We start from the raw sequence: 26498 nt of genomic DNA, 5'->3' as shown, positions 1-26498 counted from the left end.
GCTTGCTGGTGGTTTATTTTTTTATTTTTTATTTTTAGACAAGGTGTGAGAAGAAAAAGTGAATTGCGTATGGGCCAGATGACCTTACTCAAACTTTTTCTCATGAGTTTTTTTCCTAGTTATGTTTTCACACTTTGATAATAAAATGTCTTTTAAACCACCAGGAAGGCGTACACATTTGTGGGTAGTACTTTTCTGTCTATATTCTGGTACTTTTTGAATGCAAAGTACTAAAACGTTACTTTAAAGCGTAGATGAAAACATATCTCCAAGGAGAAAGCTCAGTCAGGAGAAAACGTTAATGGAATAAAGGCCAGATGCCCGTATTTAATTCATTTTTTCTCCTACATTTTCTCGTAAGAGGTAATTTTTTTGCTTTTTGTTTAAAATAAGTTGCACTTTTCAATTTAAAAAGTACCAAAAAGTAGGTAAAAAGTAAAAAGTACTCTCAAAATGATCCATTTGCTCACTTGCTTGTTGGTGGCTTAAAATGCATTTTATTGATAAGGCATAAAAATATCATCGAGGAGAAAACTCAGGAAAAAAATGCAAATTGAATAAGGGCCAGGGTTTGTTCACTTTATTAAAAAAAGGGGAAAAATTACCTTTTGCTTTAAAATAACTAAAATAATAAAGTATTAATCAATAAACAATAACTGTATTATTTAATATTAAAAACTAACAATACATCAATAATAAATGAATACCAATCCAATAATAAATTTGGTCATAATGATATTTTTTTTTTCATTTTTTGGACTGATTTATTTTTATTCAATGAATGGGTTAAATTATTTGTAATGGAAAAAAACCCCATCTGTCCTCAAACAAAATAATAATCAGAAGATTATGGGCTTGATTCACAAAGCAGGGATAACTTATCACGCTGTGAAAAGTGCTTTGCGCAAAATTGAGCGTGAAAACGGTTCTCACGTGCAAAAATTTGCGTTTGCGCGATAACGCACATTTTTTGCACATTATAGTTCCGCGTTTGCGTGTTAAATTTGCGTTAACGCGTGAAAATTTGTGTTATCGTGTAAACCGCGCTAAAAAGCAGAATTGTACCGCAGAAATCAGAGTACCATGGAAATTTCATGCCGATCAGAAAACCCGGAATTATAAGGCCAATGTGAAAATTCAGAAGTTACTGCGGTTGGCGATGCAGAAATGTGGATTCCGACATGACAGCATATATCGGCAAAAAATTACGGATTCTGGCCCTGGGGGAAAAAATTTAATTTTTTCAATGAACTAACTTTATTAACAATTAAAAAAAAATGTATTCAGAAATTCTGATTTTCGATTACAGAAAAGCGGATATTCGTTAGAATCAGAAATCAGCCTTACCGATCGAGTGTGAAATAAAAAATCCAGAAATCGAGAGGCGGTTAGACTGGCGGTGCGGACGTGAGTAATAGATTGCAACAGGTGACAGGTGTTATTAAGAATGCAGCTATTCCCCAGGGGTGTAATAAGGTACACAGACACCCTGCAGTACAAGCCGTATAATGTGTGCTGGCTCGAAAAGTCTGGCAGAACGCCCACACAGCAAAGAATTGGTAAAAACAAATAAAAAAACAACTTCTACCCACAGAAAGGGACAACGAGAGCTTCTTGCTATGACAGTTTCACGATGAGCTAGATTTTGCAGAGCTGGTGAAGTCTAGCTGATGCGTATTGTTGATATTAGCAGCTGCCTGCCAGCCAGAAGCAGGGCAAATATAAAGAAAATGGAATAAATTAGACTGACCTTTTTGCCTTACATCCTTTTACAACTAACCCACTTTCCCAAACAAAGAAACAGTTAGATGAATAAGTGAGTGTATTTAGTAAATGTCATAGGAGGTCCCCTAGAGACCTATATACTGGAGAGCTGACGGTAAAAAAAATCCCTTTACAAATGTTGGTGCATTTTAAAGTGGAACTGAAATAATAATAAAACAAAAAGTAATTCACTTACCTGGTGCTTCTGCCAGCGTATCTTTCTCCACAATAGCATCTTGTGCGAATAGCGCAGGATGGTAGAAAGATACGTGTGGCTTGGGGCGCTCAGGCGCAGTTTATGAGTCCACCGAACCAAAAGCGGCGAACGGAGAAACATGGAGGACTGGCACGGGACAGGGAGGCTCCAAGGGGCTGGCAGAAGCACCACTTTTTTTTTAATTATTTCAGTTCCGCTTTAACATCTGAAAACTGTGCCCTGAGAAAATGCATTTATTTGTCTATCTTTTCTGTGATACAGTCTTCGATACTATCCTGTTATCAAGAGTGTTTGCACAGCCAGATAAAAATCTTTTGGCTTTTCATTATTTTTCAAGAGTGCTGCTGCAATTAAACTTCTGTGACTGCACAGATTTAGTGCTGGTTTATTAACCCCCTGGTAGTATGATTCTTTCCTGGATTTTAGAGTCTAAAATGGATCAATTATTTTGCAGGCTTTTAGACCCTAAAACCGTGAATAAATCATGCTGTTATACAGCCTGTAGCAGCAGCCCCCGCTCTTATGCTGGGAATACACGGTTCGTTTTTGCCTTCGTTTAAACCTTCGATTCGTTCGGTAAACGAATCGAGTGTTGAAAACGTATGTGAAAATAGTCATAATCTCATTATAGTTTCGATTAATAGACCCCAAAAACGAACGACTAGTGATCGAACAGGTTTGATATTATCTCTCTTTATCCATCTAATCGAGCCATTGGTAGGCTTGATGGCTGTTCAGATCGATTATATATTCGTTTATGCTAGTCCGTCCCTGTAAAAAGGGATTTTCGTTTCGTTTCTTTGCAGCCTTCGATCATTGGAAAAACGAAACCATCAGAATCGAAAAAAAAAACGAAACCGTGGGTGGTGATATTAACCGTATGACCGATTATTTCGGGATCGAAAAGGACAAAAGGCACAATCGAAACGAAGGTTTAAACGAAGGCAAAAACGAACCGTGTATTCCCAGCATTACTCACCTCCCTGGGATCCAGTGCTGCAGTCCTCCCTCTGTCCTCTGTGTAGTGCTGTAACGTTGTAATGTAGTGAGATCACCGTCTGTCATCATGAGCCTGGGGGAGGTGAATTATAACGCCCCGGGGGAGGTGAGTTATAACGCCCACTGTGCGCTATGCTCTGCAAACGGCTCCCGGCGGCTATCATGAGTCACGCTCGGGGTTACAGCTTGTTTTTTCTGCCCGAGCCTGAATTGTGACAACCGCCAAGTGGGTAAAACCTTGCAATTAGGGGTATAGCAACAACTCTGGGGGACCATCTTCAAAATCACCATGGGAATGACTGGAGTACAAACTCCTCCCTGCCGTATCACAGCCGCCTACTCTCTGCCTCCATTCTCCGGCTCCCAAACATGTGACTTGCAATGGTCATCGGGAGGCAGAGGATGGCCGTAGAGAGTGTGCAGCTGTGATGCATGGAAGAGACCCGTAGTGCTGGCGGAGGTAAGTATTATACTGCTCCCTGCTTTACTCTGCATGCAGGTGGAGAGAGGGAGGAGGAGATGGGCCCTACAGCCAGTGGGTCTCCGCCATCCTCTGCACGATAAGTATATCTTGAATGTCAATTGTTTTCATACAACTTGAACTTGTTTGACAAAAAATGAATGCAAGTGCATCAGCAATAAATCAACGTTTGAAGTGCCGAGCTTTTCATTGTCTTCTTTGTTGTTGTTCTTGCAAAATTCTGTAGAGGTTGCTGTGAATGGAGAACTGTTCCTTGTGAGGTTTCCCGCTGGGTCCCGTAAAGTAGACTATCGCCATGAGTAGCATCTCATTGACAATGACCATTTCTACTCAGGATCAAGAAGAGCACGCCATTGTAGGAATTTCTCAATGACTCTTTGTTACCCCACAAATATTTTCTCATAAGCGGTCTTCCATTCATGAGATCCGTGTCAGAGGGTTGAAGGATGAAAGGGCCAATAGAGAAGTAAGCGACACTAATGCAACACGAGAACGTCTTTGAGAATGACCGGGCTCCGTGTGAGGCCCACCTCTCGTAATTATCCGGGATGATTCTATTCAGGCGTCACAGAACGAGCTTGATATTTTTGTTCTGCTGCAGTAAGACGTTCCTCGCTGCCTCGGGGTACGATGATGTCTTGTGAGCAGAGCAGGACAAGGACATGTGTCTGTTCTAGTTAGGGGCCTTGCTGTACATGTAGAGGAACATGTTAGATGCCAGACAGAGGGTGGATATCAGCATCCCTTTCCTGGTTAACTCCTTCCGTTTGATGCTTTCACTGCCAAGTAAAATGAAATGGCAAGAAATGTGTAGAATCCTGCAATTTTCTGGAGTCGAGGCTAATGTTAGCCACATGAGATTCACCTATAGGCAATGAATAATGGGCAGCATGTTGGCGTAGTGGTTAGCTCTCTCACCTTGTAGCACTGGGTTCCTGGTTCGAATCCCAGCCAGGTCAACATCTGCAAGGAGTTTGTATGTTCTCCCCGTGTCTGTGTGGGTTTCCTCCAGGCACTCCGGTTTCCTCACACATCCCAAAAACATACAGATAAGTAATTGGTCTTCCCCCTAAATTGGCCCTAGACTACAATACATACACTACACCATATAGACATAGGACTATGGCAGGGACTAGATTGTGAGCCCCTCTGAGGGACAGTTAGTGACTAGACTATATACTCTGTACAGCGCTGCGGAAAAAGTCGGTGCTATATAAATACTAAATAATAATAATAATAATAATAACACTTCTAGTTGGATGTCTGTGGAAAACTCGACTGACATATTTTTCAAGTAACCTTTTCCCTTAAGGTGGCCATTAACGATACAATCTTGTAGCGTATCAATTGTCTCCAACCTGCCGCTCTAATCGATGGAAAACAATCAGTTGCGCCCATTAACGGCCAAATCCCTACTATCCAATCTGATCAGATCGATGAGATGAATCTGATAAACAGTGATCGGATGCAACCGATCAATTAGGGATTGTACAGTTAATCGCCACTTTAAAGGGAACCTAAACTGAACATCAGCGTGATCGTGACGGCCAGGGCCGCGCAAGTGCAGTGACCAATGACTGGCTCAGTCGCCAGAAGTGAAAATGAGCCGCTGCGGGGGGACCAGAGGATCGTCCCATGATGGCGCGGGCACAGGGCAGCTGCAGGGGGCTGGAAAAAGCCCCAGGTAAGTGAAAGTCGTTTTTTTGAAGTTCAGTTTAGGTTCCCTTTAAGACTTTTTTCCATGGATGGCTGAACAAAAAATGCAAAACGCCGAATCGCAAATACGAAAGAAAAAAGAAATTGCAGGGATAAGTGTGAAGGCAGCTTTTTTTTTTACTAAGGTAGTTTTTTTTTTATAAAGTTGTATGAGAATTATAGACGATAATGACGAGTTTGAGATTGTCATGAGAGTATGGAGGAATCGGGATTTGGCACAGAGTGACTTTCTCTCCGTGGCTTATACACATATTCCTTATGCAGTGTCCATAGCCAGAGATACATCCCCAGGCTGTAAGAGGGTCTATGATCAAAAATGCTTTCAGAAGTGAAGAAAAGTCACAAATAACAAATAATTCAGCCAATAGGGGCGGAGCCACAGCAGAGCTCAAATCTTAATTTAAATTCAGTGGTGTACAGATACAGCAGGACTGGACCCGCGCTCCAGAAGTGGGGGGGGGGGGAGCAGTATGGGCCCACTGACCTCTGCCCCAGACCTTCGTACTGTGCACAACTTACCTCTGCCTGTCTGCCGCAGTATCTGCAAACCTCACAACTTTAAGAAAGAGGGACACTTAAAGACATGCCCCTGTCACGCCTCTAGCCACGCCCCACCACACCCCTCACCGTGCAAATCGCAAAGAATTCGGAATCAAAAGATGTCATTGTATCATTCAATTCACAATGGTCCTTTTGTATCATCATTGGCTTTCCTTCATGTTAACATTTGAAAATATTATATATCAATTTAATTGATAGGGATAAAGTTTAGAGTCAGTTAAAAAAAAATTCTGTAGAAAAATGTTTTAACACAGATCTGTCCTGAAAGGGGGACAAATGAGGAAGAAAGAGGGACAGGGGGGCTTTGGTACCTAAAGAGGGACTGTCCCTCCAAAACAGGGACAGTTGGGAACTATGGTATCTAAGTAACTCCCCCTATCATTTCTTTAGACAGTACCAGAGCCTAGCTCCCAACTGTCCCTTTTTCAGAGGGACAGTCCCTCTTTGGTAACCAAATAAGTCCCTCTTTCTTCCTCATGTCTGTGTCCCTCTGTCAGGACAGATGTACAGATCTATGTAAATATATGTATTTTTCTACAGAAACATGTGTTTAAGACTACATGTCCACTGTAGCGTGACATTTTCGCCTGCAAAAAATCGTATAAGATTTTTCTGCTTGGTGAAAATTTGCATGTAAATTTGTATGCGTTTTTATGCAAATTTTCCTACACGAAAATTTGCATTAGTTAATTATATATAATCTGCCTAGTAACAGCTTAGTTATGACTGCTGACAACTTCCTGTGACCATGGATTTAATGCAAAATTTGTGTTGCCTATACAAAGCATTGTACGCGAATCGTATGCGATGTCCAAAAATATGATGCAGGACCTCAGATTTTTTCACGAGTACAAAAATTCGCATTGAGTGGAAACGGCTGCATTGACTTACATTAGTTATAAATGTATGCAAATTTTCTGACCAAACAAATTGACAGAAAACACACAAGTGGAAACCAGGCTTAATTAAAGGGGAACTGAATTAAGAGGTATGCGGAGGCTGCCATATTTATTTCCTTTTAATCAATACCAGTTGCCTGGCAGCCCTGCTGGTCTATTTCTCTGCAGTAGTATCAGAATAACACCAGAAACAAGCATGCAGCTAGTCTTGTCAGATCTGACTTTAAAGTCTAAAACACCTGATCTGCTGCATGCTTGTTCAAGGGCTGTGGCTAATAGCATTAGAGGCAGAGGATGAGCAGGGCGGCAGGCAACTGGTATTGCTTAAAAGGAAATAAACATGGCAGCCTCCATATACCGCTCTCTTCAGTTCCCCTTTAACACTAAACTTTATTCCCACCATTTAAGTTGATATGTTTCTTGTTTTCAAATGTTGATACTATGGAAAACGTGCCAGGTTGGAAAGGACCAGTGGGGTTTAAATTATCCAACTACATGTTTTTCTTATGAAATCTTTATGGTATGCATGACTAGGGGTGTAGTTGGGGTGTGGTTAGCGGGTGTGGCAAAGGGCACGGCTTAACAGTCCCTCTTTCTCATCTCAAAAAGTTGGGAGGTATGCCAGTGGTCTGGAAAAAAGACACAAGAACCTGTCTGAAGCAGTAGACAGTTCCAGTGTGGCTGTGGCCCTTTCGACACTTAGACCATGACACCCTGCTCCCAGCCCCCACTGCAGTCACATTTGCTGGACCCCTGGACAGTATGCTAGCACTGTTCCGAGTTGATATAGGTTGATATGGGCATATTAGGTCACCTTTATTCAGTACCACTTACTTTGTACATGCCATTACAGCCATTTCAATCATAAATGAAATAAATCAGGATTACACTGGAAACGCCACCCAGAAAAAATACCTGCTGTCAAACTTGTTACCTGTTTCATCTGAATTTAGTTTTCCAAAGTCTATGTATCGATCTGAACAAGCACTAATCGATGAACAGGATGACCGTACAAACATTCCAACGTCTCATTTGTGCCGAAAGCTTCTCAGAGACAAACAACATATAATATTAAAATATAACATGGGGCTATTTTATAAGAACAGGTGCAAAAGGGGAGCGGTTACTCAGAGCAGCCAATCAAAATCTTTATGCCGTTTAACAGCTGACACCTGGCGGGTGTCTCGGCCAACCGTTTCACTTTCCTCCAGTTTTCTCTGGACCTGTCTTTATAAATCAGCCCCATGGGACTTAATTCTATTAGGAATTTATCATTTTTCAAAGTCCATATGCTTTCTTTCTCAAATTTAGGTAGATGCTGGTATACGTAAGACAATGTGCTTTCAATGATATCAAGACCCTAATTAAAGGTCAACTGAAGTGAGAAAAATATGGAAGCTGCCATATTTATTTCCTTTTAAGCAATACCAGTTGCCTGGCAGCCCTGCTGGTTTTTCAGGCATCAGTAGTGTCTGAATCACACACCTGAAACAAGCATGCAGCAAATCCAGTTAGACTTCAGTGAGAGCACCTGATCTGCTGCATGCTTGTTCAGGGGCTATGGCTAATAGTATTAGAGGCAGAGGATCAGCAGGATAGGCAGGCAATCTGCATTGCTTAAATGGGAATCAATATGATAGCGTCCATATCCCTTTCATTTTAGTGGTCCCTTAAAAATAAGACAGCACTAGGGAACCCCTCAGGGTTACCACACCGGGGTCTGTTGCCAGGGTCTACACTCACTTAAAAAGAACCAGTCATAAACGGGCACTGTAATAATTGAAATCTCAACTCTGTAACTAAAGCTTTTAAAAATGCTAAATTGTTTCTGACCCCCGCTCTAGTGTGTACAGTGCTCTAGTGTATGTACAGTGCTCTAGTGTATGTACAGTGCTCTAGTGTATGTACAGTGCTCTAGTGTATGTACAGTGCTCTAGTGTGAGTACAGAGCTCTAGTGTGTACAGTGCTCTAGTGTGTGTACAGTGCTCTAGTGTGTGTACAGTGCTCTAGTGTGTGTACAGTGCTCTAGTGTATGTACAGTGCTCTAGTGTATGTACAGTGCTTTAGTGTGTGTACAGTGCTCTAGTGTGAGTACAGAGCTCTAGTGTATGTACAGTGCTCTAGTGTGAGTACAGTGCTCTAGTGTGTGTACAGTGCTGTAGTGTGTGTACAGTGCTCTAGTGTGTACAGTGCTCTAGTGTGAGTACAGAGCTCTAGTGTGTGTACAGTGCTCTAGTGTATGTACAGTGCTTTAGTGTGTGTACAGTGCTCTAGTGTGTGTACAGAGCTCTAGTGTGTGTACAGTGCTCTAGTGTATGTACAGTGCTCTAGTGTATGTACAGTGCTTTAGTGTGTGTACAGTGCTCTAGTGTGTGTACAGAGCTCTAGTGTGTGTACAGTGCTCTAGTGTATGTACAGTGCTCTAGTGTATGTACAGTGCTTTAGTGTGTGTACAGTGCTCTAGTGTGTGTACAGAGCTCTAGTGTGTGTACAGTGCTCTAGTGTATGTACAGTGCTCTAGTGTATGTACAGTGCTTTAGTGTGTGTACAGTGCTCTAGTGTGTGTACAGAGCTCTAGTGTGTGTACAGTGCTCTAGTGTATGTACAGTGCTTTAGTGTGTGTACAGTGCTCTAGTGTGTGTACAGAGCTCTAGTGTATGTACAGTGCTTTAGTGTGTGTACAGTGCTCTAGTGTGTGTACAGTGCTGTAGTGTGTGTACAGTGCTCTAGTGTATGTACAGTGCTCTAGTGTATGTACAGTGCTCTAGTGTGTGTACAGTGCTCTAGTGTGTGTACAGTGCTGTAGTGTGTGTACAGAGCTCTAGTGTATGTACAGTGCTCTAGTGTATGTACAGTGCTCTAGTGTGTGTACAGTGCTCTAGTGTGTGTACAGTGCTCTAGTGTGTGTACAGAGCTCTAGTGTATGTACAGTGCTCTAGTGTATGTACAGTGCTCTAGTGTGTGTACAGTGCTGTAGTGTGTGTACAGTGCTCTAGTGTATGTACAGTGCTCTAGTGTGTGTACAGTGCTGTAGTGTATGTACAGTGCTCTAGTGTATGTACAGTGCTTTAGTGTGTGTACAGTGCTCTAGTGTGTACAGTGCTCTAGTGTGTGTACAGTGCTCTAGTGTGTGTACAGTGCTGTAGTGTGTGTACAGTGCTCTAGTGTGTGTACAGAGCTCTAGTGTATGTACAGTGCTCTAGTGTGTACAGTGCTCTAGTGAGTGTACAGTGCTCTAGTGTGTGTACAGTGCTCTAGTGTATGTACAGTGCTTTAGTGTGTGTACAGTGCTCTAGTGTGTGTACAGAGCTCTAGTGTGTGTACAGTGCTCTAGTGTATGTACAGTGCTTTAGTGTGTGTACAGTGCTCTAGTGTGTGTACAGAGCTCTAGTGTGTGTACAGTGCTCTAGTGTATGTACAGTGCTCTAGTGTATGTACAGTGCTTTAGTGTGTGTACAGTGCTCTAGTGTGTGTACAGAGCTCTAGTGTGTGTACAGTGCTCTAGTGTATGTACAGTGCTCTAGTGTATGTACAGTGCTTTAGTGTGTGTACAGTGCTCTAGTGTGTGTACAGAGCTCTAGTGTGTGTACAGTGCTCTAGTGTATGTACAGTGCTTTAGTGTGTGTACAGTGCTCTAGTGTGTGTACAGAGCTCTAGTGTATGTACAGTGCTTTAGTGTGTGTACAGTGCTCTAGTGTGTGTACAGTGCTGTAGTGTGTGTACAGTGCTCTAGTGTATGTACAGTGCTCTAGTGTATGTACAGTGCTCTAGTGTGTGTACAGTGCTCTAGTGTGTGTACAGTGCTGTAGTGTGTGTACAGTGCTCTAGTGTGTGTACAGAGCTCTAGTGTATGTACAGTGCTCTAGTGTATGTACAGTGCTCTAGTGTGTGTACAGTGCTGTAGTGTGTGTACAGTGCTGTAGTGTGTGTACAGTGCTCTAGTGTGTGTACAGTGCTCTAGTGTGAGTACAGAGCTCTAGTGTGTGTACAGTGCTCTAGTGAGTGTACAGTGCTCTAGTGAGTGTACAGTGCTCTAGTGTGTGTACAGTGCTCTAGTGTGTGTACAGTGCTCTAGTGTGTGTACAGTGCTCTAGTGTGTGTACAGTGCTGTAGTGTATGTACAGTGCTCTAGTGTGTGTACAGTGCTCTAGTGTATGTACAGTGCTCTAGTGAGTGTACAGTGCTCTAGTGTGTGTACAGTGCTCTAGTGTATGTACAGTGCTCTAGTGTATGTACAGTGCTCTAGTGAGTGTACAGTGCTCTAGTGTGTGTACAGTGCTCTAGTGTGTGTACAGTGCTCTAGTGTATGTACAGTGCTCTAGTGTGTGTACAGAGCTCTAGTGAGTATACAGTGGCCTCCAGTCTCAGTCATATCCCTTGGCCAGATTGAAGTAGCCAAACACTGCCAAGGGCATTGTTTTCCCCTTCTCTTCACCCACTTCGGAGGCACCCCTGCCCCGTCACATATCAACAGATCACATTGATGGCCTGGAGGCCTGACCCCTCCCACCCTAACCACACTCTCCCCAGTCCCCGATGCAGAGCAGGGACAAGGTCCTCCAGCACCCAAGGCTGCCACCCCAGCCATCACACACTGATTTCTATTAGACTAATAGGTGCCTAAGGGCCCCCAACACCTTAATCTCTAGTTATCTGGCTTGCAGCCGCTGCCATGTATCCCCTTTTCTTATTTCTCTCTGCTTCATACACAATAGGGGAATGATAGCTGAGTGAGTTGTGCGCCCGCTCCTACACTGCGCCCTGAGGCTGGAGCCTCTCTAGCCTCTGCCTTGGCCCCGCCCTGTGCCCCCATCCTACACTGCGTCCTGAGGCTGGAGCCTCTCTCGCCTTGGCCCAGCCCCCTCCTACACTGTGCCCTGAGGCTGGAGCTTCTCTTAGTTCTGCCAGGCCCTGCGCCCCCCTCCTACACTGCGCCCTGAGGCTGGAACATCTCTCACCTCTGCCTCGGCCTCGCCCTGCGCCCCCTCCTACACTGCGCCCTGAGGCTGGAGCCTCTCTCACCTCGGCCTGGCCCTGCCCCGATGATATCATCTCCTGGCCTCTGCACCAGCAGTGAGAACAAGCAGACGTTGTGTGTGGAGGGAGATAATAGTTAAGTCCATAATTAGCAAAGCCATGTTTTTGAGATCAGTCAGCACTTCTGATGTAGGCAAGCTATATAATAATGAGCCTTACATTCAGATAGGGGGGCACTGACCTGCCACAGGGTAACTTTAATACAATGAAGGGTTCATGGCTACTACACGCTGCAAACAGGAAGTGAGCCATTTAAAGATGATGGGATGAACTTTTTTGCTAAAGTAATTTTCATATAAAAATTACCTTTTTTATATGTAGGGCAATATTGTCACAAAAATATAATGGAAACACATTTTTGCAAAAAAGAAAATTGTCTTGAAAATGTGATGTTTTTCTTCTTACCCATTGACTTCAATGTATTTAGTAAAAATGTGTTTTTTCATGCCCATTGACATCAATGCGTTTGGTGAAAATGTGGGTTTTTTTTGCATGCATGCCCCTATATTTTCATACAAATTCCCACCTGTGCAAAAATGTGTTTTTTTCATGCCTATAAACGTCAGTACATTTGACAAAGGTGAATGGCCAGAAACAAGGTGTAAAAAATTCTTATCTGTGCGAAAAATTAGACATTTTTACAAAAATGATGCCAAAATGAACATGGTCATTTTTGCTCCTCGCATTCAACTGACAGGCGACCGTGTCGTCAATCCAGTAGATCCAGCGACAGCGTATATATGGCGCCCGTACCTACACTCATCTCATCCCATGCTGTAGAGTGGCTGGATCGACAGTGCGAAATGATCACCTGAATGTACAAGAGCTTTATGTTTGACAACAGCTCCCTTTTCTCTAAGCTGTAAGGCTATGCGTGTGTGTCTCCCTGACGACCCACCCGTGACGTAGATGGGGGTGGAGTCTAGGGCAGAAGTTTCCGTCCTTCCTCCCCACTGTTAAATAGTTGCCCCTGGTTCTGTTGTGCTGTGGTTTATTGCCTCGGAAGGAGCTCCCAAGAAGCAAAACGGCCATCAGGTAAAGACAAAGCCCTGCATCCACCGCCCATACGTCCAACAGGTACTTCCAGAATTTGTTACATGTTGTGTGTTTTCACTGGTGATTACAAGCAGAGCCAGATATCTCCTGTTTGAGAGACGATCAAAGCATGTGATCAGTTTGATCAGCTGATACATTTGCAAAGCTCACATCCTGGTTTAGCATACGATCATGACTAGCCAATCAGAGACTTGCATGTCCATCACTTGACCAAACTGATCACATGCTCCTCTGTGAGTTCTCCTCGACCATCACTAAGCACCTGTATGTCTTCACATTTTCAACAATAGCAGAGTGGGACGATTACTACAGATGCCCTTTTAAGTCTGGTTCTTTTATATTGTGTAAACTTGCATCATCCAATAGACTTTATAAGCTCCTTGTGATATCTAATTTCATGTAAAATTCACACACAGAATAATGCTTTAAGCACAGAACAATACCATGCAGATGGATGACATGAGTCACACACAGAGATGGTTCATCCAATGAGAGGTTATTTTTGTCTTCCGTGTACCCCCGGGGTTCTACAGCCAAAGAGCAATATCAATGCAGAGTAAAGCAAAGCTTAGCTACATACCTCAGAGCTGACCCCTTGGGGGTGGCAATGCCATAGCCCTTGGAATCCAAGTTACCTCCCACCTTCATGGTATCACAAGGTTTTCTTTGTTCGATGTACTCATTCATGGTGGACTCCAAGAGATAGGCGTATTTGCCTTTAGACTTTCTCACTCGGTTCATCCCTTCCTCGGTGGTCTTCACGAAAACCGAGGGTTCTGCCGAGCGCATGTAAGTCCACATTTTTTCAAACACAGCGATTTTAGATCTCTAGGAAGACAGAACAGAAGAGAACCAGACTTGGCAACGACTGAGGAGCCACAGATAAGTTATACGCATTTCATGACTGAGGCGGTTGATGTTATCAAAAAAGCTTTTAGCGGAGGAAATGTTGAAGAGCTATTTGGAAAATTTAATGTCTCGTTAAAATGCTTTCATCGTATAATATCTGGATAGGCGCTTCTGTACACAAACCGCTTAAAGGAAAGAAAAAAAAAAGGAAAAACACAAACTGGAATTACAAATTAGGCAAAACATACTTTGATATCTTGATAGCACGAGACAAGCTGTAAAAGTGGCTCTTTTGTGTCAAATTTATGTCACCTAAACTGTGTACAAAGCTTGAGATGTAGGGTTTAATATGATGGGGGGAGAGGGAAGATCACAGCTTCCTGATGGATCTCAGAAATGGGAGAATATTAAACAGTAAAGAAGGGTGTTAAAATGCTAATTATCAGCACATCCTCGAAATGAAGATTTAGAATTAGTCTAATAGACCTCTCAGATAAAAGCACAGCATGAAGGAAAGGTCTCGGGAAGGGTTGATAAAAGGCTGGAGGCTCAGCCTGGCTGGTGTCTGAAAGCGAATTCTACTGCGGAGTGAGGACTAGTAAACGATTATTTTATCAGTTGTTGGGAGATTGAATGAGGCAGTAAATCTGTCCTGCACATGTCGTGCCGTGTTCATGTGTGGATGACTTAACGATCTTTACAAAGACCTTCTGGAATTTAGGTGACGGGATTAAGGGAAGACTGGTCAGAAGCACCATTGTATAAGTCTGTGGGTTGTTTTTGGACCGTCCAACCAATCTATCTCCGATCAGGAAATCAGTCAGGATGATCGTGTGCCTGAAACCTATCCCCATTTTAATCTTAAAATTCTGTCATTCTTGATAATTGGAAACATAAATACCCTACCTGGCAACTAATAATTAGTCATGTGTAGGAGAACTCACGGAGAAGCATGTGATCAGTTTGATCAGCTGATAGATTTGTAAGGGTCTGATTTGCTGGTCACAATAATCATGTGTTAAATTGGGAAGTCATCAAATTAGAACCTTACAAATCAGCTGATCAAACTGATCACATGCTTCTCTGTAAGTTCTTCTAAGCATTGTCATCCCTACTAATAATCATAACCAGCTGCCCCATCTTCCCTGACCCATTCCCCCAGTTGTGCCTGGAGTAGAGGGGGCACTGTTCCAACCTACATACAATCTAGTTTTAGCTGGTGGAGTCACAGAGGGTGACAGTGTTGGTCCACAGGGGGTACAGTGGAGGCACAAGGGACAGAGGAGACACCAAAGGCATGGGGGGCACAGTGTTCCGACCTACATACAATTCAGTGGTAGCTGGTGGAGTCACAGAGGGGGGTAGTAGTGGTGTACAGTGGGGCACAGTGGAGGCACAAGGGACTGAGGGAGACACTGGAGCCCCAAGGGGAAAAAGTGAGGTACAGTGTTCCAACTTACATACAATTCAGTTGTGGCGCTAGGTGTCTTATAGGGGGGCAGTGGTGGTGCAGAGGGGCACAGTGGAGACACAAGGGACACTGAAGGACCAGAGGAGGCACAGGGGGTCAGATATGGCACAGAGGGGGGACACTGAAATCACAGGGCACTGTATTCCAACATATATACAAATGCAAATTAAGAACACACCTACAGTCCCTATCTCATTCCTTAATTGGTTCTACCAGTATATTTTTTATGTGGAAAAACAAAAAAAAAAAAACATATAACAATAACATCACAGAAAGCATAAGAATAATTTATATTTCACAAACATCCTAATAAAAAGAATCCATATCAGGGTAAGGTTCTTCTGCAGGTCTAATTAGATGAAAAGTATTACCTAATCTATTTCTAACTTCACTTCCCAGTTTCACGCTAGTGGGCTGCTATAACTGTGCCACCGGCAGGTCCTATTACTGCCTGCACTGCTGGGTGCTGGAATAGTGGAACAGTGAAACAAAGTGCCACTCTGTAAAGAACTGAGATGATGGAAATGTCATCAAACCTTAAAAAATTCTTTAGTTGATCCAGAATCTAGAGTTCCGTAGGCAATCTCCGTTTGCTTAGCCAGGTCATCAGCGCTCTCAATGGGCGATACCATCCTCTCGACTGTCAAGAAGGCTGCCAAGTTTGCCGTGTAAGATGAGATGATGATGAGGGTGAAGAACCACCAGACACCTCCTACGATACGTCCTGAGAGAGACCTGGAAATTCATATTAGAGACCAATTAAAATCAATCTTCATTTTTTTTAGCTTCATCTCCCACTCTCACCAAACTTCTGACCTCTCATCCTCCGATCTCCATCCTGTACTCCCCTCTGAAGCGTACGTTAAAAAAGGGCGCCGGGAAAAAAGGGCGCAGGGTTTTAAAAGATAATCATGAATAACGTTTAAAAAAAATGTGTTATATTTCGTTTAAAAATAATGTTTTATAAAGTTATAAATCATTAAATAATGTGTATAAAATCGGCAATTTTAAAAACGTTAATCTTCCCTGTTTAAAAATTGAAATTTATAATAACGTTTTATAAAACATTAATAAGAATTTTACTAAAGCTATACCTAACCCTACTCTCACACAGAACCCTCCCTGTACCTACCCCTAGACCCCCCTGGTGGTGCCTAAACCTAAGACCCCCCTGTTGGTGCCTAAACCTAAGACCCCCCTGGTGGTGCCTAAACCTAAGACCCCCCTGTTGGTGCCTAAACCTAAGACCCCCCTGTTGGTGCCTAAACCTAAGACCCCCCTGTTGGTGCCTAAACCTAAGACCCCCCTGTTGGTGCCTAAACCTAAGACCCCCCTGGTGGTGCCTAAACCTTAGACCCCCCTGTGATAAGCATTAATAACTTTTAAAAAAAGTATGGTGCGGTTTTTCGTTTAAAAATGTAAACAAAACAAAAAAAAATTGTACGGTTTTTCGTTTAAAAGTAATGTTTTAAAAAAATATTGTGCTGTTTTTCGTTTAAAAATAATGTTTAAAAAATTATAAATCATTAAATAATGTGTAATCATGAGAAGCAGTTATAAAACATTAAAAGTCTCCGGGCGCCGCTTTTAAAATGTTATTTTTCTCCGGCGCCCTTTTTTCCTGTTGGGCGCCGATTAAACGAAATTTATTATGGGAGTGAATGGCGGCGCCCTTTTTGTCCACCTGCCTCATGTGCCCAAATTTCCTGCTTCCCCTCTGAAGGCCTTCAAGGGACTCTTCAAGGGACAGTACCAGAACTCCCACTTTGCCACCCCACCTGATGACCGTGCTCTATGCCACATCACACACCAAAACCACGACTCCTGCTGCTTCAAAATATTGGTAGGAGGTCGGTGGCTGTAACAGCCACGACATTCCTCCAATCTACAGCTAAGGGAAGGAAGGGTGAGCGCAATGCTACCTCTCAACTGTGGCAGCACAGAGTCGGGCAACTGTGATGGTGTGACAGTCCATCTCCAGAACACAAAGGAGGCCTGGCTAGAACTGGTATATGGAGGCTGTCATGTTTATTTCCTTTTAAGCAATACCAGTTGCCTGGCAATCCTGCTGATTCTCTGCCTCTAATACTATTAGCCATAGCCCCTGAACAAGCATGCAGCAGATTCAGGAGTTTCACTTTAAAGTCAGATCTGACAAGACTAGCTGCATGCTTGTTTCTGGTGTGATTCAGATACTACTGCAGAGAAATAGACCAGCAGGGCTGCCAGGCAACTGGTATGGATTAAAAGGAAATAAATATGGCAGCCTCCGTATACCTCTTACTTTAGTTCCCTTTTAATTCAGCCCTGCTTTTAGCATGAAGTAGCAATTGCACGGAGTCACCTCTGCAACGCTTCCGAACCCTCCAGGATGGCATCAGCTTCAGTGGCGTAGCTAAGGAGCTGAGGGCCCCGATGCAAGTTTTACAATGGGGCCCCCCAAGCACTCTATACATAACTGATACGGCGCACCAAAACCTGCCAATGGCAACTACAGTGTCAGAGGTGCAAGGAGGGGATGGGGAACAGTTTGTTAATGATTACTACTATTCAAATTATCTATAGAAGTGATTATTATGAGCACAGGACCAATAGAGAGCTAATACTGCAGTTGAAGGAAGGCCTCTCGGGGCCCCTCTGGCCCAAGGGCCACGATGCGGTCGCAACCTCTGCACCCCCTATTGCTACGCCCCTGATCAGCTTCCCTCTGTGCACTGAAGCTCCTCTCTGTATAACTGACTAATGCTTGCCTAATGTGCTTCTGCTGCACTTAGGATGTCATTGTAAATGTCCATGAAGCCGTTGCCATGCTGATCCCGCTATCATTCCTCTTTCGCTGCACACCAGGGAAAGTGTGACCCCTGCTGGGAGGGCGGAGCATTGCAGCCTCTGAGTGAACCTGATCACCTGCTGCTGTCCTTACATTAACTTTCAGCGCTCTTCTGTAAGCGAGGAGGCCAGGCCTGCTGTGACATAACTGACTGCAATGCAGCTTCGCGGTGTCATTCTACATAACAGAGCTGCAAACCACATCCCCAAGGGGCTCTGATTTCCCTAAAAGGGGAAGAGTCAGCTCTATATTTTAAAATGTTCTCAAAAGTATATTTAGGCTTAAAGGATACCCGAAGTGACATGTGACATGATGAGATAGACATGGGTATGTACAGTGCCAAGCACACACATAACTAGGATGTGTTCCTTTTTTTTTCTTTACCTGCCTGAAAGAGTTAAATATCAGGTATGTAAGTGGCTGACTCAGTCCTGACTCAGACAGGAAGTGACTACAGTGTGACCCTCACTGATAAGAAATTCCCCTTTTTATCTCTTTCTTGCTCTCAGAAGCCATTTTCTGCTAGGAAAGTGTTTTATCGTTGGGATTTCTTATCAGTGAGGGTCACACTGTAGTCACTTCCTGTCTGAGTCAGGACTGAGTCAGCCACTTACATACCTGATATTTAACTCTTTCAGGCAGAGAAAGAAAAAAAAGGAACACAGCCCAGTTATTTGTGTGCTAGGCACTGTACATACACATGTCTATCTCATCATGTCACATGTCACTTCGGGTATCCTTTAAGGTGGACCTGAACTCAGAACTTCTTCTGTGCGCTAAAAGATAAGCAACAGCATAATAACCTTTAAAGAAAAACGTTTCCTTTTTTTTTAGAGCTGATACAAACCCTGCAATAAATCTGCAGTGTGTCTGCTTCCTGCTTTTATAAAAACAGACATAAGGTTAACAAACATCACCTAGACAACAGACGTACATCACTGTGTAAACCCTTAAAGGGGTTCCATAGTTATTAAAAACTGAAACTGACACTTACCTGGGGCTTCTACTGGCTCCCTGCAGCTGTCCTGTCCCGCGCCGTCCTCTACGATCCTCCTTTGCCCGCCAGTCACGATCCAATTATTTGTCTAACTAGACGAGTACAGCTGCGTCTGCACGGCCGCTGGCGTCCTCGCTCTTGCTTACGTCTCCAGGAGCTTACAGTGCAGGCGCAGTACAGGAAAACTTCGGACTGTGCTTGTGCAATATGCTCCCGGAGGCGCGTGCGAGGACAGTTGTATTCGTTTAGACCAATAATTAGACTGTGACCGGCGGCGGGGATCGGATGATCGTAGAGGACGGCGTGGGACATGACAGCAGCAGGGGGGTGGTAGAAGCCCCAGGTAAGTGTCAGTTTCGGTTTTTATTAATATCCACAGAAGCCCTTTAAGGGTTGGGAAGATTCAATTATTTCCTTTTGGTTATCTTATCCGTAGGAAGCTTTCTGCTATTTGCATGCTTAGATAAGCTTGACACTGTAGCTAAGAAGAAAAACAAACTTCCCACAATGCCAATAGCATTGCACAGTTCCTGAAAGTTAAGGGGCCCATACACTCAGCCGATTTTTGGCCAATCGACCGATTTGTGGCCGATTTCGATCAATTTCATTAGATTTGGCAGGCTGGAAAATCTAGGTCGAATTGTTGAGATTGCTTATCATTTTGCATTGGCCCTAATGGAAATCTGATGGCAAAAAATGCCATCCGATCGATTTTCAATAGATTTCAAATTGAAAATCTATTGGAAATCTGTTCCTAGTAAAAAGTGTTCCTAAACACAGAAATCTATCTGATGATCTATCTGCTGCTAATCTAACGAGTGTACGAGTGTATGGCCACCTAACGGTCACATTTCCAGAGAAAAATCGTTTGAGCGATCAGAAATTCTGATTGGACGAAAAATCGTTTACTACACTATCAACGAACCAATCTTTGCTTCCTATCTATCACAACCAACAAGAAAATCCAAATTTTGGTTTGACAAAAATCCAATCGGACGACTGTTTTTTATAATCGTTTGTAATTGATTGTGTCCATCAACTGAGATTATTTACAACCAATCTAATCAGAATTTCTGATCGAACGATTTTTCACTAGAAATTGGACAGTTAGAGGCTACGTTTAGGCAAAGGCTCCCAAACCAGGTAAAAAGACTTTTTTTTTAAAAAAAAGGGGACATATAGGGACTTATTATAGTAAAAAAAAAATTACATTCATATTTGGGGCATTAACTATTTTTTTGCAATTGATTCGATTTGATTTTTGGGTGTTACAACCCCTTTAAGTTCTGGCTGTTTTCTAGCTGAATGTCTGAACTGGTTACACATATCTGTGAAGGGAAGAAAGTTTGCTGGTCTGACTTGCATAGTTGGGAGGAGCGGCTGGGAGATTTCTACTTCAATTACAAGGCTAAGAAAATGAATATCCTTCCCTGTCACCTTCGTTCCTTTTTGTCGCCTTTCATTAGGTTCAGGAACACGTCACGGGGGGATTAGGTTACCGCAGTGTGAGGGTAAAAAGAGGTAATATATATGTCTGCCAGCCTATTCTTTGGGGAAATTACAAGCCTGGCTGGTTTCCAAGAGCCAAAGTGAAGCGATTATCACCTATCCATGCATATAAAATTCAAGTTTATTCAGAACCCGACTCAGGAACAAAGACAGAGGATTCAGAACTCCATACATAATATCCTTACACTTAACCCTCGCCTGTACTGTGAACACTTCCTGAAAGTATTTTAAAGAAAACCTGCAACGAAAATAACCTCCCCTGGGGGGTACTCACCTTCAGTGGGGGAAGCCTCCGGATCCTATTGAGGCTTCCCCCGTCCTCCTCGGTCCCATGGCGGCGGCAAAGCTCCCCGAACAGCGGAGATGTAAATATTTACCTCCCCGACTCCAGCGCAGGCGCAGTATCGGCTCTCTGCTCAGAGATAGGTGGAAATAGCCGATCGCTGTCGGCCCGCTCTACTGCACAGGTGCAAGTCTCCTCCGCCTGTATAGTAGAGCGGACCCGACAGAGATCGGCTATTTCCGCCTATCTCTGTACGTAGAGCCGCAACAGCGCCCCCGCTGGAGCCGGGAAGGTAAATAAATCAGCGCTTGTCAGCGCTTGTCAGGCTTGTCGAGGGACGCTTTGAGGGAGCCAGCGCTGGACTGGCTGAAGCTACAGGGGAGGGGGAAGCCTCATTGGGACCCTGAGGCTTCCCCCTCCCGAGGTGAGTACCCCCCAGGGGAACTTTTTTTTGTTACAGGTTCTCTTTAATGGAAACACAAAGTGAAAACAAACTGATGAGATAAATAATTGCATCTATCCTCCTTCTCCTAAAATTACCTTTTTTTAAAATATCCCAGTTTTATTTTATACTAGCTGATTGCCCGGCGTTGCCCGGGTATGTATTTGGCTGGTATTGACTCTGCATAATTTTTCTAGCCCTAACACACAATTACTCACTGACCAAGTTTGTGAGCTTTGCGGTCTTTGGTATCAATAATTTGCATTGAAATGAAAAAATCTGATTGGCTGTTTGTGGCTCCACCCCCTTTTCTGAATTTGAACCTCAGTCACCCAATAACCAACTGTACCAGGTTTGAGGCCTGTGCCATTAACAGTGCAAGAATGGTAGCAATTAAATATTCCCATTGAAAAGCAATAGGTGAAGTTTGATACACTTTTGTAGGCTCCACCCACTTTTCTGAATATTAATTCCAGTCACCCAGTGACCAACTGTGCAAAGTTTAAAAACCCTGCCATTAACAGTGTAAGAATGGCTGCAGTTTACATTTTCCCAGTGAAATTTCTATTTGTCTCCACCCATTGATGACCCGGCATTGCCCGTGTATGTATTTGGCTGGTGTTAGCTTTACCCACTTTCTAACCCTAACGGACAAACACTCAATTACCAAGTTTGTGAGCTTTGGGGTCCTTGGCATCAATAATTTGTATATTCCAATAGAAATTAAACAAATCAGATTGGCTGTTTGTGGCTTCACCCCCTCTCCAGCATTTGAACCCCAGTCACCCAATGACCAACTGTAGCAGGTTTAAGGCATCTGCTATTAACAGTGGAAAAATGGCAGCAATTGAAATTATCCACTTGAAAATCAACAGGTGAATTTTGATTGGCTATTATAGGCTCCACCCACTTCCCTGAATATTAATCTCAGTCACTCAGTGACCATCTGGGCAGAATTTGGGAACCCTGAAATAAACAGTGTAAGAAGGGCTGCAGTTTACACTTTCCCAGTGAAATTTGTTTTTGGCTCCGCCCACTTTTTGTAACCTGGACACACAGTCACTCCATGACCAAGTTTGTGAGCTTTGGGGTCCTTGGCATCAATAATTTGTATTTTCCCATGAAATGAAACAAATCTGATTCACTGTGTGTGGCTCTGTCCCCTTTTCTGAATTTGATCCCCAGTGACCCAATGACCAACTGTACCAGGTCTGAGGCTTGTGCCATTAACAGTGCAAGAATGGCAGCAATTGTAATATTCTCCTTGAAAAGCGACATGTGATTTTTGATTGGCATTTTTAGGTTCCACCCACTTTTCTGAACATTAATCCCAGTCACCCAGTAAGCAGCTATGCTAAGTTTGAGAACCCTTCCATTAACAGTGAAGAAGGGCTGCAGTTTACAATTTCCCAGAAAAATCTGTTTTAACTCCACCCACTTTTTGTAACCTGGACACACAGTCACTACTCAATGACCAAGTTTGTGAGCTTTTGGGTTCGTGGCATCAAAATTGTGGTAATGGAAGCAGTTTATCCAGCAAAGAAATCTGGCAGTTTTTGGCTCCGCCCCTTTACTGAATTTGAACCCCAGACACTTATCGACTGACTGTAGCAGGTTTGAGGCCTCTGCCATTAACAGTGTAAGAATGGCTGCAGTTGCAATATTCCCCTTGAAAATCAAAAGGTGAATTTTGATTGGCTGCTGTAGGCTCCACCCACTTTCCTGAATATTAGTCCCCGTCACCCAGTGGCCAACTGTGTCACGTTTGAGAACCCTGCCAATAACAGAATGGCTGAAATCAATCTAACAAATCTGATTGGCTGTTTGTGGCTCTACCCCTTTAGTGAATTTGGACCCCAGTCACCCAATGACTGACTGTATCAGGTTTGAGGCCTCTGCCATCAACAGTGTAAGAATGGTAGCAATGTGAATAGTCCCCTTGAAAATCAATAGGTACATTTTGATTGGCTGTTTTAGGCTCCACCCACATTTCTGAATATTCATCCCAGTCTCCCAGTGGCCAATTGTGTAAAGTTTGGGAACCCTGCCATGTTAAAAATGTAGTTGTTGGCACCGCCCACTTTTTCTAACCTTGACATACAGTCACTCAATTATCAAGTTTATCGGCTTTGGGGTCCTTGGTATCAATACTTTGTATATTCCCATTGAAAAATAAACTAATCTTATTGGCTGTTTGTGGCTCCGCCACCTTTCTGTGTTTGGGTTCTAGTCACCCAGTGACTGACTGTACCAGGTTTGATGCATCTGCCTTTAACAGTATAAGGGCCTGTACACACTGCTGCGCTTTTAAAATCGCATGCAATTTTTAAATCGCAAGCCTTCATGAGAATAGGAAAAGCGCATCGCACCAGTGTGTACAGGTCTCCACGATTTTCATTATTTTTCAAAAGACCTTGCGATTAAAAAGCGAATGCGATTTGAAAAGCGCAGCGCAAGAGCAGCAGTGTGTACAGGCCCTAAGAGAATGGTAGCAGCTTAAACATTCCCTTTGAAAATTGAAAGGTGAATTTTTATTGGCTGTTGTGGGCTCCACCCACCTATCAAAATCTTAATCTCAGTTACCCAATGACCAACTGTGCAAAGTTTGAGAACCCTGCCATTAACTACGTGGGGTTATACTTACTGTAAGTTCATTATAGTAGTATCTTTTTCCGGGAGCGGCGACCGACAAGGCCGAGTGGAGACGGTACTTCTCCACATGTTCTGATGGTGGTTGCCTAAATAGCAACCCAGAATTGTGAGTATATTTCTTCTGCTATAGACCATTCTACACAACGATAACGCACGATATTGGGCTCCCGGTGTCCCTGTGTTTTTTATCTCTACTAGTCTTACGATTAACGATGTAAGAATGGCTGCAGTTTATATTTTCCCAGTAAAAGCTGTTTTTGGCTCCGCCTACTTTTTGTGACCTTGACACACAGTCACTCAATGACCACATTTGTGAGCTTTCAGGTTCCTGGCATCAAAAATGTGTGATTTGAAGCAGTTTATCCACCAAGGAAATCTGATTGGCTGTATGTGGCCCCATCCCTTTAGTGAATTCGGACCCCAGTCACCCAATGACGACTGTAGCAAGTTTGAAGCCTCTGCCATTAACAGTGTAAGAATGGCAGCAGTTTAAATATTCCCCTTGAAAATCAATAAGTGAATTTTGATTGGCTGTTGTAAGCTCCACCCATTTTCTTGAATCTTAATCACATTCACCCAGTGACCAACTGTGGCAAGTTTGAGAACCCTGCGATTAACATTCTAAGAATGGCTGCAGTTTACATTTTCCCATTTAAAATGAACGGCTGAAATTTGATTGGCTGTTTTATGCTCCGCCCACTTTTCCTGGATTTGTAACCTCGGTCACCAAGTGACCACCTGTGCCAAGTGTGGGGACTGTGGCTTGATTACTGTGAGAATGGCAGCCTTTTACATTTTTCCATTGACATGAATGGGTGAAATCTGATTTGCTGTTTGTAGCTCCGCCCACGTGTGCAGGGGGGCCGCGAGACCCCCAGAACCTATCATCCCAGGTAGTAAGGGATCTGTGTACCAAGTTTCGTTCAAATCGGTCAAGCCGTTTTCGAGTGATCGCGGCACATACACACATACATACATACATACATACATACATACATACATACATCCGATTTTATATATATAGATTGTCTCTGCTCAACGACACATTCACTGAAGTATGTCAGAGCTCAAATCTATAAACCATTGACCCTTTTTATCTCTTTACTGCTCTCATAAGCCATTTACTGCTAGTAAAGTGTTTTATGTCTGTAATTCCTTATCAAAGAGGGTTATGGCTATAGTCCGACCCAGTCAGAAACTGTCACTTGCATACCTGATATTTAACTCTTTCAGGCAAAAAAAGAAGAAAAGGGACAACCTAGACATGATGAGCTAAATATGTGTATCTAAGGCCCTAATGCTAAAAATAATTAGGTTGTAACAGGGATGAGGAGGCACCTGGGATTGTGGTAAAATATTTAAGAACAGTTTAAAAAGAAGGTAAGTGATTGCTTACCTCACGGAAAACAACCATATATGGGCCACAAGGTGTGTTAGGCAAGGTAAGCAAGACAGGTGATTGGAAATTCAGCAGAAAGTTTGTTTGGCTCACTCTGCGCTCAGCTGACCAGGCTACTAAAACAATACATAAAAAAATCACTAAGAGGTAGCGCTCTCAGCTATTATACTCCAGGAAAGTATTAAGTAACCCCCTTGAGCTCCAAACACCACCTGTTCGCCTCCTCTTACTCCAATATGAAATTAATTCAAAGAGGCAAGCGCTCACGGTGTGTCTAGAACCCCAAGCATTTGCATGTAAAATGAGATCACAGAGGTAAACTCCTTGTTGACATGAGAACAGGAGGCCAGTAAAAGTCAAGACCATAGGTTCACAGGCAAAAGTCCACAGATTCAGGCTATCAAGCCCACATTATGCAAAAGTTCAATTTTCATAGGGTAAGAGGTTCCTCAATGAAACAGAGATGGCCACCACCACACCCTTTGTGTGCCACTCACCGCATCCACTGACCAACCGGTCAGTATAGGCCTTGGGACAGTTCCCGGGTCGTCCCCCACCTCTTAGGCAATATCAGCAGACTTCCTCTCAAACAAGTTCTTCAGTATATAATCACCTCAGAAGGAAGAACTCCACATAGCGTAATACCGTTTTTAAAAATGAATTTATTAAAAAAACCAATGCACTCACATGTTCCAGGATTTAAAATCGCTCAGAGTTTTATCAACGGGCTCTCCCCCGTAATGATGGCCTAGGCTGGCAGGCTTCCGTCCTACTGGGCTCTATCCCGATCACCGCCGCGCGCTCGGTGTTTTAGGGGTCCCTTCTTAGGTCAATCTCGCCTCCACGCCGTTCCGTTGCACGCCAGTCCACTTCCGCATCAGGCTCCGCCCTATCGATTTCGTCACATGTGACTCATCAGGGCCCCTGATGAGTCACATGTGACGAAATCGATAGGGCGGAGCCTGATGCGGAAGTGGACTGGCGTGCAACGGAACGGCGTGGAGGCGAGATTGACCTAAGAAGGGACCCCTAAAACACCGAGCGCGCGGCGGTGATCGGGATAGAGCCCAGTAGGACGGAAGCCTGCCAGCCTAGGCCATCATTACGGGGGAGAGCCCGTTGATAAAACTCTGAGCGATTTTAAATCCTGGAACATGTGAGTGCATTGGTTTTTTTAATAAATTCATTTTTAAAAACGGTATTACGCTATGTGGAGTTCTTCCTTCTGAGGTGGTTATATACTGAAGAACTTGTTTGAGAGGAAGTCTGCTGATATTGCCTAAGAGGTGGGGGACGACCCGGGAACTGTCCCAAGGCCTATACTGACCGGTTGGT

General features: G+C 43.5%; 1 protein-coding gene across 4 annotated transcripts in view; it reads right to left on the bottom strand.

The window, feature by feature from the left end:
• The window catches only part of GRIA1 (glutamate ionotropic receptor AMPA type subunit 1), a 468260-nt gene that overhangs the window by 28472 nt on the left and 413290 nt on the right, over positions 1–26498 (bottom strand). For all 4 annotated transcript variants that reach the window (XM_068278380.1, XM_068278381.1, XM_068278382.1 and 1 more), the window contains exons 12-13: positions 15588–15786; positions 13312–13559 (exon numbers count right to left, since the gene is read on the bottom strand). In XM_068278380.1, coding sequence (XP_068134481.1) covers positions 13312–13559; positions 15588–15786 — 447 coding nt within the window. The remainder of the gene's footprint in view (positions 1–13311; positions 13560–15587; positions 15787–26498) is intronic.

This window comes from Hyperolius riggenbachi, chromosome 3 (genome assembly GCF_040937935.1).
Source record: "Hyperolius riggenbachi isolate aHypRig1 chromosome 3, aHypRig1.pri, whole genome shotgun sequence".
Lineage (NCBI taxonomy): Eukaryota > Metazoa > Chordata > Amphibia > Anura > Hyperoliidae > Hyperolius > Hyperolius riggenbachi.
This window is presented reverse-complemented; position numbering and strand designations above follow the sequence as displayed.